Below are 17,288 nucleotides of genomic sequence, written 5' to 3'. Positions count from 1 at the left end.
CTTCTAGGGTGGAGGGACTGGAACCCCCGAAGTCGGGGTTGCAGGTTCGCAACATGGCAGGGTTTCTCAGACTCAAGGAAATTAAATTTGCTTTGAGAGGGTCATTGCTGCAGGGGTTTCTCGGAGGTGGCAGCCATTCATCGACTTCTTCGAGAAAAATTAAACTGTCAGCGGCAGGGGGCGGGGGGGGGGGGGGAAGGGGAGTCATGAGAGAGATGAGTAAGGACAGGAGAACCAACGGAGAGGTGGCTGGGGAAGGTGGCACTGTATGTGTAAGCCATGTTGATTTGGGTTTTGTGCGCGGGGGGTTTGTTGGTTATATTGTTGTTTTTATTTTTGTTGAAAATTTGATGTGTAAAATTGTGAAAATGATAAATGCCTCAATAAAATATTTTCTTAAAAAAAAGAGCTCTATGGTCGGGACCTCGGAGTATCACCGGTCTACCTCCAGTATGGTGTTGACTAGCTGTTGCCTAGCCACCCTCTCTTCCCTATCTCTTCATGCTTTGTAAACTATAATTTCACCTCTGATCACAGCCTTCAGCACCTCCCAGAACTTGGAGGGTGAGACCTCCCCATTCTGGCTGTTACTAACACACTCGCCTATGGACTATGATATTTTCTCGCAGAAGGCCTTGTCAGCCAGGAGGGCCCTGTCCAACTTACATGGAGATGTTGAGCATGGCCCGTCTCCAACTTCACATCCATATATTGCGGAGCGTGGTCGAAGATTAGAATCGCGGAGTATTCCGCTCTTACTAGCCCTGGAAGCACCGATTTTCCCACTATAAAGTCGATCCGTAAATAAACATTATGCACTTGGGTTCACTCCTTCTCCCCTGGGTGGGTGAACCGTCATGGGTCTATTGTCTCCATTTGCTCCATGAACAAGCTGAGTTCTTTCACCATGTTGAAGGTCTTTCCAGTTTTGGGGTTCAACCTGTCTGTTCGTGGGTCCTGCACAGTTAAAGTCTCCTCCCATGATCAGTCAGTGTGTGTCTATGTCAGGGATTTCCACCATGATCTTCTTTGTAAACTCCGTTATAACCCTCCCTTCACACCCGCTCCCACAACTGTGAACCACCGGTGTGGCTAACGATGCCCTCTCTGTGTCCCCTCAGTAAAAGCTCTCTCATAATCGGCAGGAGAGGGCCTGGTGGGGAGCCGGACTTGAGAATCCTCACTTCCTTCGAGGAGCGTGCCCCGGAGGTGACTGGTGTGGCCGAGGACAGGGTGGTCATCAACGTGGAGGCTGGCAGACGCCGCAGAGATGAGGCACCACCTGGTTCCCCCCCGGAGGACATGTCAAACATGAGTAGTGATTGCCTGACTGACCCATTCCTCCCACTGACCACATGTCCATTCTCCCCCAATTCCAGCAGCCGATGGCGCCGGCCCATCCTGGGCCGTTCCCTCTACTGACTCCGAGGAGAACACCGCAGAGAGCTCCAAGGACTCAACTGTTATAGTCGCGGCACAGCTGTCATCCACACCCTCCACCAGCACAGATACACACATCTCGGTGCAAAATGTTAGTGGTCAGGCTTCTGGGGCACAATCTGGTGAGCACCACACTGCTGCTGATGTAGATCTGGTGGAGGCAGGAACCCCCCCCGCGAGACAGCAGTTGGAAGTCAGCTGGATCCCTAGACCCAGCTGGGTCCCAGACAGATGCTGAGCCTCTGGAACAGAGTTACCCGGGGCTGATGGGGACAATCGGGACCAACCTGAATGTACAGAGGGAGATGTCAGCGTCAGTCCAGCAGATCCATAGCCGATTGGAGGAGTCCCAGAGGCTACGGGCATAGGAGTGGCACCGAAGCCAACACTGCTAGGGTGGCGTCTGCAGTGGAGAGCCTGGTGCACGATGTCGGCACCATGAGTGAATGTGTCCAAGATGTTGTGCAGTCGGGTCTCAGCAGTGTGTCTGCCTCAACAGGGGATGTCACCCAGTACCAGGCCAACCTTGATGGGGTTCTGTGGGACATGTCCCGCTCTCAGATGGGAATGGCCCAGTCAGTGTGCGATGTGTCCCAGTCACGGAGAAGCATTGCCGAGGGCATCAACACGATGGTGCGGACTATGGGGAACCACCAGGACTGACAGAATAATATGATGCAGGGGCAGCCGGGCCCTGAACCAGTTGCCCCTCCATCCCAAGGTGAACTCCAGGGCCTATGGATATCGACCGGGAGGAAGGGGCGCTGAGTGCCAACCCAGTCCCATCGGGCGGCAATGGTGGGCACCAGCCCTCCGAATTCGACCCCTCTGATGAGGCCGCGTCTCATGGTCAGCACTTGGGACAGGGCGGCACGGCTGTGCATGTGTCGTCGACAAGTGAGCCCGGGCCCTTCGGCCCCAGAAGACGCTTTTGCCAGGGTCATCAAAGGCCACGGGACGAAGTAAGCAGCTGGCTGCCTCCACCTCAGATGTGCATCCTGGGAAAACACCAAGACGTAGCGGTACAGCTAGGAGGTCCAGGCACATTGAGCATCACTGAGGGCACTGGGATAGATGAAAGGGGTTAGGTAGGGGTTGGGAGCACTATCGGAAATGGTGTATTGTACAGTACATTAAACAACTCTTTGTCCAAACATTATGATGTCTCTGTCACTTTCTTCCGCAATGCGGGCTGACCCACGGACCCGTTGCCAGTCTCTCCAGGCAACCCCCCTCCCCGTGGCACCTACCCACTCTCCAGCCGTGGTCATGTCCCTGGAGCTGTGTCCCATCCCTTAGATGTTCGGATCTTGGCTGCTGTGTGTGTGGTGTTAGACTCCCACACAGCGTCCAGGCATCAAGGTGCAATCGGAATGCTAGGCAATGACTCCCCCATGCTACATGACCCGCCTACCGCCGGGAACCCACTTGGCATGTGTCAAGTGCTCACTTAACCATGATTGCCAATTCTCCATGAGCGATTGCCTTCAGCCGCGCAGCCAGAGGCCTCAGCAGTCATTGGGGGTTATGGGTGATCGGTGGGGCAGACGGGCAGGGACAGGGTTGCCTCCGGAATGGAGATTGGACCCAAGGGTTGGCATGGTGGTGCCGCAAGCGATTGCCACCAGCCCCCCCCCCCCCCCCCCCACGGCAGCCCACTCCTGCATAGGGTCCCCCCCCCCCCCCCATAGTGGACAGGGGCAGCAAGCCCAGCACTCCCAGGTTCTTTGCCTGTGTGAGCAGAGATGGCTTCTCACCTCCTTGGCTCCCCACAGAAAGTCAGGTTCACGTTTTTAAGAAGGAATACTAATTGGCGTCAATGTGAGCACTTGCTGGGAGGCTGGTGAATGACAGGAGGCCCTTGAATGACAGGTGGCTCTCGTTAATTGCATGGAAATGTGCCTGAAGTGGTGATAATTGGATTCTTGCAACGCTCCGGCGGGATTCCGAATTCACCTAGGGGAGCAGACTGGTTGCATTGCAAACTGTTTGGCGTCTGGTGCGGTTCCCGTTTTTGGTCTCCCGCCTCGTTCCGCTTGAGCGCGAGTGCAACAAGGCCAGAAGATTGCACCCACAACCTACTCAACTGTAAGAAACACAAGAATTCACGCAATCTCCTTCACAGCCTCCAATAGCTTTTCCTAATTTAAGCCTGCGATTTTCAATCAGGTTCATTAAAACATGACAAATTTACCATAACATTTAATTTTTATTAAATTCCTTTCTTAAAAGTTACGAAGCCGATGCATAGGGTGGACAGGGTAAACACTTAATCCATCTCCTTGCTTGCTCGAAGAAACAATTCAAAGATCCAAGCTGACAAGATGTATTGCACCCAATCTTGCGTTTGATCTTAACCAGCATGGTAGCATAGTGGTTAGCACAATTGCTTCACAGCTCCAGGGTCCCAGGTTCGATTCCGGCTTGGGTCACTGTCCGTGCGGAGTCTGCACGTTCTCCCCGTGGGTATCCTCCGGGTGCTCCGGTTTCCTCCCACAGTCCAAAAATGTGCAGGTTAGGTGGATTGGTCATGCTAAATTGCCCTTAGTGTTGGGTGGGACTGGGTTATGGGGATAGGGTGCAAGTGTGAGATTGGGTAGGGTTCTCTTTCCAAGAGCCAGTGTGGACTCGATAGGCCAAAAGGCCTCCTTCTGCACTGTAAATTCTATGATTTAAAAGCAGGAATTATTAGAATCAAGGATGCACGAAGATGCAGAAAGAAATCATGTTGCTGACTCACCAAGTTCTGTGTTAAGACACTTTTATTTAGCTTTAATGGAAGCTACAGGAATTCTGCTTTGTAGGTGATGCATGTAATTTTATACATCATGATTTTCATATAATAAAGGCTATAGTTTCCATTGGTACAGTATACTGAAAACATTATTAAAGAATTAACCAAGTGAAAATTAATCTGCAGCAATGTAGAAATTTAATTTTTTGATTGTGTGCATTTCGACTTTGGCAGCTGATAAATTTCTTCTTCCCAAGGGACTGAAACAACATGAAAGTTGCAAATTTTTTTCTGAAAAATAAAATTGTTGGAAATTTGATAGCCTTTCCAGAATTTATTTGTTTGTTACTTAAACTAGATCATTGTTTGTTCTTGTTGGAGGAGACATGACAAAGAACAAAGAACAAAGAAATGTACAGCACAGGAACAGGCCCTTCGGAGTAGCTTAAACACGGAAGAAACTATTTCCAATGATGTCGGAGAACAGAAGTAAAATTTTAATCCATTGGAGAAAATTGATGAAATGCTTTAAAATGTTCAGCAAATCAAGGAAACAAAACATTTATTTTGTTTGCCATAGCACCAAGTATTTTATGATTACATTGTGCTTTCTCAAGACAAAGATTCCTGCACAATATCAGAAGTTACCCAAGAATTCATCCTTAAATTGAAACCTAACTTCACATCAGTAAGCACCATTCTGTTGTTAATAAATGCTTTTTCCCTCCCCAAACATGCCAGCATTATAATATTGGTACGTAATGTTGGACAAAACTCATGACCATTGTACGGTACCATGGTCATCTAGCCAGAAACAATTTAATTAAAGATGGTTCCGGTGAGCCAGCAGCGAGATTCTCCATTCCTGCAGCCGGTCAACAGGGTTTCCAAGTGCGGGCCACCTCACAATCAGGAAACGTGCAGGCGCGGGCGGGCTGTCAGTGTCGCGGAGGATCTCGCAGGATCATCACTTTACCTTTCATCATATTTAGTTCCCAACATTTTAGACAAGGGAATAATCGGTGTATTCAATCCTCTCTTACCCTTTCTAATAATCCTATTGTCATGAGTACGCTTTAAGAAATGGGTGTTTAAGAAATGTACCTTTAAGCAATGGAGCTGCTCATGTTACTGCAGTGATGTCAGAGTGGGTGGCACTGAGCTCCACTTCTGCTTTCACTTGGAGAAAAGCTTGGGCATGTCTGTCTTTTTGTAGTGTGGAGCTGAAGTCAGACAAAGCAGCTGTATTGCTGTGCTCTCTGCCTTCTCTGCCATGAAGGACTCTCTCTTAATCATTTGGTGAATTCAGAATTGTAAAAAGATTTCAGTATTGAATGTAAACCTAATGTGCTCCTGTTTGAAGGTTTGTTAAGTCTTTTGGATGGTAAAAGGACAGCATACAAGTTATTTAGTGTTGTATTCTTTGGGGGTGTATTTGAATTAATGGTTGCTAAGATATTCAGTTTGTTTTAAAAAGGTTAACTTGAGTTCATAGAATAAACATGGTTTTGTTTTAAAAACCACTGGTCCATGTCTGCTGTACCATACCCGTAGAGTGAGCCGTGTGCTCCCCATACCACAATCTATTAAAAGTTGTGGGTCAGGTGAACTCCATGATACACTGTGGGATTCTCTAAACCCTGACCCATAACAATTGGGGGCTCAAGGGGGATAAAAGTCTATCTATTGGATCGGCTTAGGTGAACTTAAAGACAGTGAGGGGCGAGCATATTGTGGTTGCTTTTCAGGTGTGGTATTTCAGTTTAAGTGGGGAGTGTGTTGTGGACAAGCTCTTTCAGAGGCTGAGAAGTTTTTGGGGGTGGAGACGGTCACATGCAGTACCTTACAGACAGAGACTAAAAGCAGACTGTTAGATTTGGCAAAAACATTGCAGTTAACATTACCTGACAAAATGCAAAAAGATTAGGTAATTATGGCAGTGGCTGAGCATTTAAAGTTGCCGGAGATACAGTTTGACTCATTGGAAATGGCAACCAATTCAGTTGCAAATTAAAGAAATGGAACACGAGAAAGAATCAAAGCAGCTTGAATACGCATGAGAGAGAAGAAAGGAGAAAAGAAAGAATAGCCCTAGCAGAACAAAACAAAAGAGAAAGGGAGATACAGATCAGGGAAAAAGATGGAGAGAGAGTTTGAACTTCAGAAAATGGCCATGAAACATGACAGTTAAAATTGGCAGACGTAAAGGGAAACGTACAGTTGGATGATAGTGATGAGGATAGTGAGAAAGAGCGTCAAAGCCAAAGGCTTGGTGGAGATCTATTTAAATATGTCCAAGCATTGCCAAGGTTTGACGAGAAGGAGATAGAAGCCTTTTTCATTTCATTTGAGAAGGTAGCTAAACAAATGAAATGGCTACAGGACATGTGGGTATTACTGATTCAAACAAAGCTGGTAGGTAGAACTAGTGAAGTGTTTGCATCACTACCGCAGGTATCTGGGTCATATGAGGTGAAAAAAATCCATCTTGGGTGCATATGAACTAGTGCCTGAAGTCTACAGACAAAGGTTTAGAAATTTAAGGAAAGAATTTGGTCAAACATACATGGCGTTTGAAAGGATCAAACAGAGTAATTTTGACAGGTGGATAAGGGCTTTGAAAATAGGCCAAACGTATGAAGCTCTCAGAGAAATTATAATTTGAGGAGTTTAAAAATTCAATTCCTGATGTAGTGAGATTCATGTGGAAGAGCAGAGGGTTAAAACTGTGAAGTTAGCAGCAGAAATGGCAGATGATTATGAATTAGTTCATAAATCAAAGCTTGGTTTCCAACATCAGTTTCATCCTGTGAAGGATAGCAACTGGGGACATGAGAAATACTCAAGTGGTAAAAGTAAAGGTGATCAGATGGGAGATAATAAGGAGAGTGTACCTCAGATTAAAAAATAAATCCAGGAGGGTGGAAAAGTAATGAAACGTTTCAAATGTTTTCACTGTAATAAACTAGGCCATGTAAAATCAGTGTTGGTGGTTGAAGAAAAGCACTGGGAAGGCTGATGTGGTAAAACAGGATAAGACAGTGGGGTTTGTTAAAGTGGTAAAGGAAAGTCCAAGTGAAGCAAAGGAAGTGCAAAAGATTGTACAGCCTGATCAAGAGATGATTGATAAGAAGGTGCCAGATCTCTTTAAAGAATTTACTTGTGTGGGTAAAGTTTACTCATGTGTACCAGGGCGAGTAGGTAAAGAAGTCACAATTTTAAGAGATACGGAAGCTAGTCAATCTTTAATGGTAAGAGATGAGGAGTTATGTAGCTTAGAAAGAATGTTGGCAGAAAAGGTGGTAATATGTCGAATTCAGGGTGAGAGGAGTAGTGTTCCATTATACAAGGTAAGGTTGGAAAGTCCAGTGAAAAGTGGTGATGTGGTAGTAGGAGTAATAGAGAAACAATCTTGTCCAGGAATACAGTTTATCTTGGGTAATGATATAGCTGGATCGCAGGTGGGAGTGATGCCTATGGTGGTTGATAAGCCAGTGGAAAATCAGTCAACTGAAGTGTTGAAGGACGAATATCCTGGGATTTTTCCGGATTGTGTAGTAACAAGGCCGCAAAGTCACAGGTTAAGACAAGAGGAGAAATCAAAGAGTGAAGATGAAGCTGAAGTGCAATTATCAGAAACGATTTTTGATCAGATGGTTGAAAAAGAACAAGAGCAGGTGGAGGATGAGACGGATATTTTTAGTTCAGGAAAATTGGCGGAGTTACAACAGAAAGATATAGAAATAAAACAGATGTATCAGAAAGCATACACGGAAGAGGAATCTGAGTGTATACCAGAGTGTTATTACCGCAAAAATGATGTCTTGATGAGCAAATGGACACCTTTACATATGCAGGCAGATGAAAAGTGGGCAGAAGTTCATCAAGTAGTATTGCCGGTAGGGTATAGAAAGGAGGTGTAGAGTTGCACATGGAGGTACCAGTGAGAGGTCATTTGGGGATAAGGAAAACTCAACCCAAAATCCAGAAACATTTTTATTGGCCTGGACTACATAACAATGTAGTTAAATGTTGTCAATCATGTCACATGTCAAGTGATAGGGAAACCTCAAGCAGTGATAAAACCAGCGCCCTTAATACCCATTCCAGCATTTGAGGATCCTTTTACAAGGGCCCCAATTGATTGCGTAGAACCGCTTCCCAAAACAAAAAGTGGGAATCAATATCTTTTGACTATAATGGATGTGTCTACTAGGTTTCCAGAGGCCATTCTAGTATGTAATATTGCAGCTAAAAAGATTTGAGGTGTTACTTAAATTCTTTACTGGATATGGACTACCCACAGAAATACAATCGGATCAAGGTTCACATTTTACCTCAAAAGTTATTCAAAGTAGTTATGGATAGCTTAGGAATAAAACAATTTAAATCAACTGCGTACCATCCAGAATCGCAGGGAGCATTAGAAAGGTGGCATCAGACATTAAAGACAATGTTGAGGGCTTATTGTCAAGATTATCCAGAGGATTGGAATAAAGGAATTCCATGTGTACTGTTTGCAATTAGGGATGCATCTAATGAGTCAACCAAATTTAGTCCTTTTGAACTAATTTTGTCTTGAGGTAAGAGGACCACTTAAATTGATTAAGGAAAAATTGGTGGGTGAGAAATCGGAAAATACATTATTGGATTACATGTCAAATTTTAGGGAACGATTAAATAGAGCAGGTGAATTGGCTAGACAACATTTAAAAGTTGCACAAAATGTGATGAAACGGGTAGCAGACAAGAAATCCAAAGTTCATAGTTTTGCGATTGGAGATAAAGTTTGTGTTGTTACCAGTGGTAGGTGAACCTTTAAAAGCAAGGTTTTGTGGACCTTTACAGATTGAAAGGAAATTAAGTGAGGTGAATTATGTGGTAAAAACACCAGATAGAAGGAAGAATCACTGAACATGTCATATGCTTAAAAGGTACTTTGACATGGAAGGAGAGAAAAAGGAGGTTTTAATGATTCTAACTCAAAGTGACAAACCAAATCCAGATGACTGTGAATTTGACATACCTCAAATTAAATTGAAAAATAAGGATGTTCTTAAAAATTGGGATAAATTGTTGAGTTATCTTCCAGAGGAAAAACAAACTGACCTGAAAGAGTTATTGATATCACATGGGCAAGTTTGTGGAGATAAATTGGGAAGTACTAAAATGGCTATACAGGATGTAGATGTGGGAAATGCTGTTCCAATCAAACATCCAGACAGACTTAACCCTTTAAAATTGGCACAGGTTAACAAAGAGATTGAGTGTATGCTTAATAATGGCATAATTGAAGTGGGTTGCAGCCAATGGAGCTCACCCATAGTGATGGTATCAAAACCAGACGGGACCCAACGGTTGTGTGTGGACTATAGAAAGGTTAATGCAGTTACAAGAACAGACTCTTATCCTATCCCACGTTTGGAGGATTGCCTTGAGAAAGTGGGACAATCCGCTTTTATTTCCAAACTGGATTTACGTATAAAGGTTACTGGCAGGTACCTTTATCCGAAAGGGCGAAGGAGATTTCAGCTTTTGTGACTCCAGATGGTATATACCAATTCAAAGTTATGGCATTTGGCATGGAAAACGCCCCAACCACATTTCAACCGTTAACTAACAAAGTTGTTTCAGAATTACCCAATTGTGCGGTATACAGAGGCGATCTGGTAATTTTCAGCCAGACATGGAAAAAACATTTAAAACATCTGAAGGAGTTATTTGATCGACTTCAGGAGGCAGGGTTGGTGATAGACCTAGCCAAAAGTCACTTTCCTTAGCCATACAATTGAACAGGGTCAAATGGTCTCACAGGATGTGAAAACGAAAGTTATTGGGGAGTTTCCAATACCCTCGACACAGCAGGAAATAATGCGATTTCTTGGTATGAGTGGATTTTTCTGGAAATTTGTACCCAATTTTAGCAGTGGTCACTCCACTGACAGATTTGTCAAGAAGCGCAACAATTTTCAATGGACAGCAGACTTGACAGGCATTTGACTGCCTGAAAGATGTGATAACCAATGCGCAAATGTTGGAGAATTACAAGGGACTCTATGATCAAATTGAACTAAATGATCTGACTTTAAAGAGAAATGCCGAGGCATAGAGAAATGGACAGATCGTGCAGAGACCTTTTTGTTCAAAGAGACTGTTAATCGAGAAGGATTTTAGTAGGAGGAAGAACAAAAATGGACTATATTATTGTACCTGTTTGTGAGTGTTGTTTTTTAACCCTGACCCAGAACACTATGAGCACACAAGTCATGAAGGAGTTAGATATGTTCTAGCTAGAGCTAGCTTCTAGAAAGAAAAATAAGAACTACCATCATAACTTAAAGATTATATTTTGGCCTCAAGTAATGTTTGTAAGACTTTATTCCCATGCTGGCAACAGCACAAATGTCCTCTTCCCTTCCATATCATTCCCAGGCACATATCTTATACATCAAGAAAGTGGCTAGGCTGCCCCTAACTAATGAATTGGAGGAGCACAAAAGATTCTGCTGCCAGTTATGAAGCTACTTGCTTCTCTTCAGGGAAAAGCTGCTGAGAACAAGTGTTACAAAACCAATCTAGGATTGTAAAGCCTCTGCACATTACTTCAAGATGTGTGTGCTCCAAAACAAGTGGCACGGTAGCACAGTAGTTAGCATTGTTGCTTCACAGCACCAGGAACCTGGGTCCCTGTTTGTGTGGAGTCTACATGGTCTCCCAGTGTCTGCGTGGGTTTCCTCCCACAGTCCAAGGATCTGCAAGTTGATTGGCCATTCTAAATTGCCCATCAGTGTCCAAAAAGGTTAGGTGGGATTACTGGGATAGGATGGAGGTGTGGGCTTAAGTGGAATGCCCTTTCCAAGGGCTGGTGCAGAACCAATGGACCAAAAGGCCTCCTTCTGCACTGTAAATTCTATGATTCTATGATTAAGTGTACAGGATGCTACTCCAAGACAAGTTCATTCAAATTTAAAGAACCCAAATCGTATAACAAAATATTTGTCCTATGAAGCACTGGAATTGGCACAAAGAATGTTTTGTAGAAAAGTCAGTTTGAATTGGCTACTAAATTAGATTCTGAATTTGTACCCTAGCTATGTGGGCCAGAGACCACCAAGTAGATCCCAAAATCTGCAAATTATTAAAAAGACAAAATGTAGAATTACCTGTGGAGATTCATGGAGTTCGCACATTTGCAGATCATCAACATGTCCCAGTCTACATTGTGTTCTCCCCATTTCAACCTGCAGAATGTACTTTACCCCAGAAACAATCTAAAAAGGAAGAAAACAATGTTTTAAAAGAAACAACAAATCCAGATTAGTAAAAATCTGAAGGCTTGAACCAAAATGTAAGAATGATTTTCTGCAAGTGTTAAATACTCCCAAAATAATTATTTCTGCACAAAATGTAATCCAAATGAAGCAAGGGCACACAGACCAAGAATTTGACACCAGAAATTTTAATTTTCCCAATTCAATTAAACCATTAATCCTTCAATTGTTTTCTGTTGGCTTTCCTTCACTATGTAACTCCATTTCCAGGCAATCACACTGATGGACTTAGAAAGTGAAATTGCAGTCAGTTATTTAACAGTTTGCAGCACTTTTCAGTGGCGAATCAAGTTTCATTTGTGACCACCGAGAAAAGTCTATCAAAGCTATTGAGTTAATACATATGCTACATTTCCAGTGTCTTAGTGGATCCACTCCTCCTGGTCCAACAATACCTCCATTTCTTACACCTTAGTTTTCAAATTCCTTCATCGCCTCCTCCCTTTCTCCATAATCATAGAATTTACAGTGCAGAAGTTGGCCATTTGCCCCATCCAGTCTGCACCAGCCCTGGGAAGAGCACCCCACACCTCCACCCTATCCCTGTAACCCCACCTAACCATTTGGAAACAAAGGGGCAATTTAACATGGCCAGTCCACCTAACCTGCACATTTTTGGACTGAGGGGAAACCGGACCACCCGGAGGAAACCCACACAGACATGGTGAAAAAGTACAAACAATACAAGTCACCCAAGGCCGGAATTGAACCCGGGTCCCAGGAGCGGTGAGGCAGCAATGCTCTAGCCTATCTTAGATATCTGCACACTTCGATTCCAGACTTTAAAGCATTCCCAATTTCACAATTGATATCGCTCCTCCGGTGTCTCCCAAACAAGGATGTTTTAAAGAATAGCCTCTTGATACCCAGCTTGGGACATTGTAGGGTTTTACTATCTGTTTTTCAGCTCTAATGGGCATTAACCCAAACACACAGCACCTTTCCCCATCCCCAGTTGCTTGCAAGGTATTGTCAAACCTGCCCAGAGTTTGAAGCCAGATTCTCTAGCCCAAACTCGGGCTCTTTTTCTCCCTCGAGAAAGGAGTTGAACACTCGCCCTCTGCCAGGGTCTTTACCTGTTGTTGGGCAGAAATGAACCTCACGATCTTGCTGGCGAACATGTCATTGGAAGCCTTGTTGTACTCGGCCACGGCGAATTGCGCTGCTGTCAGCATCTCCGGGTCGGTGAGGGATACGGGCCTGGGCGCCCCCAGTAGCTGCGAACAAACGGCCAAAGACGCCAGCAACACAAGAGCCACCGCTCCCCGCGCCCCCATCATCATCATCATCATCATTGCCATCTTATCACGTCTCTTCAAAACACAACGTTCCACAGACAACGCCCTCCGCTTTTATGGCGAGCGGCCGCAGGGCCGGGCTCTGTCCGTCACCGAGGCCATCAGCGTCAGTCAGCCAACCCGGAGCGCGGGGAGGCGGCCCTGAGACTCTGACTGACATATCAAACTGGATGGGCTGAGTTGTGCAAGGACAAGTGTGCAGTTTCCAAAGAGTCATCTTGGATAGTGGCCCCAGTGCCTTCCAAAAGTACTGTCCCAGCACCAGCGAAAAGAACAGCTCCAAGCACAAAGTTGAAATTTGAAAGGAAATGCAGGAGCAGAGAGACCTGTGGGGTATTTGTACACAGATCCTTGAAGGTGGTTGGGCAGGTTGAGAGCAGCTTATATTTAAACCAGACAGAATCCTGGAATTGATAATGGGGCATGATAAACCAGCATAAAACCCTTGTTCGGCCTGGGGACTAGATTACTTTTTTGCAAAAATGTGCTTTATTTGTAAAATATCTGAAAGAACATTACAAACATTTCAAAATGACCATCATGCAAAGTGCAATAATATTCAGGTTTTGATCATATTGCATTCTGAGGTGCGTCAATACAGTCAAAGAAACAATAGACATTTCAAAATGGTCATTACAAATGGTGCAAAGGTATTTAAGTTTTGTACATAATAATCTTTATTAGTGTCACAAATAGGCTTACATTAACAATGCAATAAGGTTACTGTGAAAATCCCCTTGTCGCCACACTCCGACGCCTGTTCAGGTACACTGATGGAGAATTCGGAATGTCTAATTCACCTAACAAGCACGCCTTTTGGGACATGTGGGAGGAAACCGGAGCACCCGGAGGAAACCCAAGCAGACACGGGGAGAATGTGCAGACTCTGCACAGACAGTGACCCAAGCCAGGAATCGAATCCGGGTTCCCGGCACTGTGAAGCAACAGTGCTAACCACTGCGCTGCTGCGCCGCTCATAGACAATGTTACACTCTGGGGTACTTCAACACAAGTGTGATACTGTGATATTCACTGTATACATTCAATATGAGTCATATGGCCTGAGGGAGTTCTATACAAACCCCCTCCCTCACTTCAGAATGGCTGAAAAGTCTTATACAGCGACCTTTCCCTGTAGTGCATCTGCAGCAACTGCTCCAAGCTTTATTGCATCCCTCAGCACATATTCCTGGGGTTTGGAATGTACTGATCTGCAACACTCAGTCAGGGATTGGATTGGATTTGGATTTGTTTCTTGTCACATGTACCGAGGTACAGTGAAAAGTATTTTTCTGCGTGCAGCTCAAACATATATTTAGTACATGAGAAGAAAATACATAATAGGGCAACACAAGATACACAATGTAAATACATAGACACCGGCATCTGGTGAAGCATGCAGGAGTGTAGTATTAATCAGATCTGTCCATAAGAGGGTCGTTTAGGAGTCTGGTAACAGCTCCTTGCACTGGAAGACCAACAAGATTTGGGCAGATCAAAGAGCGGCTTTCACCGGATTGATGATCCTTCAGCAACAGCTGATGTTTGTCTTGGCGTGCGTCCCTGGGAACAGCTCGTAGAGCACAGAGTCCTGAGTCACAGAGCTGCTCAGGATGAACCTTAACAAAAACCACCTCATCTCTCTCCATACCTTCTTTGCAAAGACACATTCCACAGGGAAGTGGACAATGGTCTCTTCCACACCACAGTCACCTTGAGGGCAACATGCAGGTGGGGTGAGAGTCCGGGCATGTAAGAAGGATCTGAAGGGAAGGATCGCCCCACCAGCGAAGCTAGGTCTTGAAAGTTCTGGTGATGAGATATACTGCCAAATGACCTTGACAGTCTGCGCAAGGAACCATCTGACAAGATCCACCATCTCCTTTTCCCGTGGGGCCTCTAGTGTGCACAATGCTGCTTGATGGACTTATGGTCAATGCTGTTTCTCTGCAAGAGACAAGTGGTATGGCCAGCCCCATCCTTCACAACACTGGGGATAGGTAGAAACTCAGCACATAGTAACACTTGGTGTTTGCATACCAAGGATCTAGGCACAGCTTGATGCAGCCACACACAAAGGTGGCCGTCTGGATGAAAATGAAATGAAAATGAAAATCGCTTACTGTCACAAGTAGGCTTCAAATGAAATTACTGTGAAAAGCCCCTAGTCGCCACATTCCGGCGCCAGTTCGGGGAGGCTGGATTAGGGTGATGTTGGGCATATTTTTTTCTCCCCTTTATCTAGAGGTTTGTACATCATGTCCTTTGAACACGAGTCATTTTCAATCTCCAGATGAAGCAAAAATGGCTTTGGTAATCGTTACAGCGCAGGAGTGAGGAATTGGTCAGATCTGTGTCACAGGCTTTTCCGGTGACGGTGATGTGCTGAGTGAATGCACATCAGGTGGCTCTCCTCCAGACCAAAACCAAATAGGCACTTTTAGGCGAATGTTGCCTGAAAATCCGAAAGCAACTCAACCTTAACCAAGAAAAGAAAAGAATAGAACCAGAATGCCAGTGAACGGGAGCTCGAGGGTCGAAGGGATGGCAGAAGCGGTGGAAAAGGCCACGAGCAGCAGGTGGACGAGCTGGCGGAACCGCTAGGCGAGCTGTCCCTGGCCACCCAAGAGAGAGGTAGGCCGAACGCCTGAGTATCAGCCTTCCCCCATCACCTGGAGATGGATGGAATGCATTTCTAATGGAGGAACTGGCCGCGATGAAAGAAGCGATAAAGGTCGAAATCCAGTTGGTGATGACAGAGGCGATGGTTACCATGCAAAAAAGCAAAGAACGATTGGTGGATTGAGGAAGAAGGTGGAAACGCAGGAAAAAACAATCCACGAATTGGAGAAAGCATCAACAGATCAGAGTGACAGGATCATCGCCCTAGAGGCAGAAGTCAAAAGGTTGGTGGCAGCCCAAGGGAGCTTAAAAGGAAAAGTCGAGGACCAAGAAAACAGGTCCTGACGCCAGGACACTCGAATTGTGGGCCTGCCAGAGGGTATCGAGGTCAGGGACCCGACGGGCTACGTCACCCAAATGCTGGTCGGGAGACACAGCTTCCCCAACCTCCCGGACAGAGCGCACAACTCGCTCAGGCCGAAACCCAAGGCAGGGGAACAACCGAGGACGGCCATCGCGAAGCCACATCGATACCAGGATCGTGAGAGGATTCTGAGGTGGGCGAGACAGACTAAAGCGAGTACTTGGGAAGGACACAGAATCCAGGTATATGAGGACATTGGGGCGGATTTGGCAAAACGCAGGGTCGGATTTAATCAGGCGCAATCGGCCCTGTACAAGAACGGAGTAAGATTTGGAATGCTGTACCCAGCCAGGCTCTGCGTCACGTTACAGTATAAGGAGCATTTCTTTAACACCCGGCGGAGATGAATAAATTTGTGCAGTCAAGCGGCCTGGACAAGGGTCAGGCGAGGCAGCGATGAAGGCAGAACAGAGGAGGAAAGTGAATGAGAAAGAGACTTCTTGGACACATGATATGTTTGCGCAGGACTGTGCTGCCTTGCTCTGATCAGAAAGGGCAGAGGAAAGCAGGTGAGGGGGAGGCATAGGGAGAGGGAGAGGACAGACAGTGGGCATAAGATAGGGGTAAGACCAGCCCCAGGGGGGGTCTGTCATACTAACAGGGATAGCTAACATAGGAAGAAAGACAGTGAGGGGAGGTGCGGCCCACCTCCCGGCAGGGAGGGGGCGCCTGGCTGGGTTGGGGGGGAACACAGGCACAGGGAGGGGGAACGCACAGAGGGAGACAGGGAGGGGGTGACAAAGGGAGATGGGAAAGAACACAAAGGGAAGAAAGGGTTGTTTTTCAGATTGGCTTTGGCACGTAAGGTGCAGGCTGAACGAACAAGATGGCGCCGCAAGCAGCCACTTTGGAGGGTGCCTAAACAAAGGGAGACCTTCAACCACATATACATGTTCTGGTCTTGCCCCAGATTTGCTGGGTACTGGACAGCCTTCTTCGAGGCAATGTCCAAAGTGGTGGGGATGAGGGTGGAGCCATGCCCTAAAGTGGCTGACTTCGGGGTATCAGATCAGCTAGATCTCTTCATGGGGAGGAGGGTGGGCGCCCTTGCCTTTGCCTCCCTGATAGCCTGTGGTAGTCACCACTAACTGTATTAGATGTAGTACGGTAAGACACATATACTAGAGGTAAATGGGTAAATCCCTGCCTGCTGGCTCCGCTCAGTAGGCGGCGTATAAATGTGTGTGCTGGTAGCAACTACAGGAGGCACAACATCTTTGCTCAATAAAGCCTCGATTATTCACTGCTCTCGTCTTTGTAGTAATTGATAGTGCATCAATTTATTGAGCAAAGATTTTTTTTTAACAAACAATTTTATTGAGGTATTTGTTGGCATTGTAAACAGTTACAGATTACAGAAATATGCAAACATCAACGGAAAACCAACACTTCAACCAAACCAGAATGCACATACCCGCTCCTCGCCCATAGACACTACC

General features: G+C 45.6%; 1 protein-coding gene across 1 annotated transcript; it reads right to left on the bottom strand.

The window, feature by feature from the left end:
• Window positions 1-4,184: 4,184 nt before the first annotated feature.
• LOC140420107 (cystatin-like) lies at window positions 4,185-12,898 on the bottom strand. The gene is made up of 3 exons (XM_072504127.1): window positions 12,582-12,898; window positions 11,338-11,445; window positions 4,185-4,465 (listed from the first exon to the last, which is right to left on the bottom strand). Exons 1-3 carry the CDS (start codon window positions 12,804-12,806, stop codon window positions 4,373-4,375), a joined length of 426 nt encoding a protein of 141 aa, XP_072360228.1. The 5' UTR covers window positions 12,807-12,898; the 3' UTR covers window positions 4,185-4,372.
• Between the last annotated feature and the right edge of the window lie 4,390 nt (window positions 12,899-17,288).

The sequence above is a fragment of the Scyliorhinus torazame genome, chromosome 1 (genome assembly GCF_047496885.1).
Source record: "Scyliorhinus torazame isolate Kashiwa2021f chromosome 1, sScyTor2.1, whole genome shotgun sequence".
NCBI classification, from domain to species: Eukaryota; Metazoa; Chordata; class Chondrichthyes; order Carcharhiniformes; family Scyliorhinidae; genus Scyliorhinus; species Scyliorhinus torazame.
This window is presented reverse-complemented; position numbering and strand designations above follow the sequence as displayed.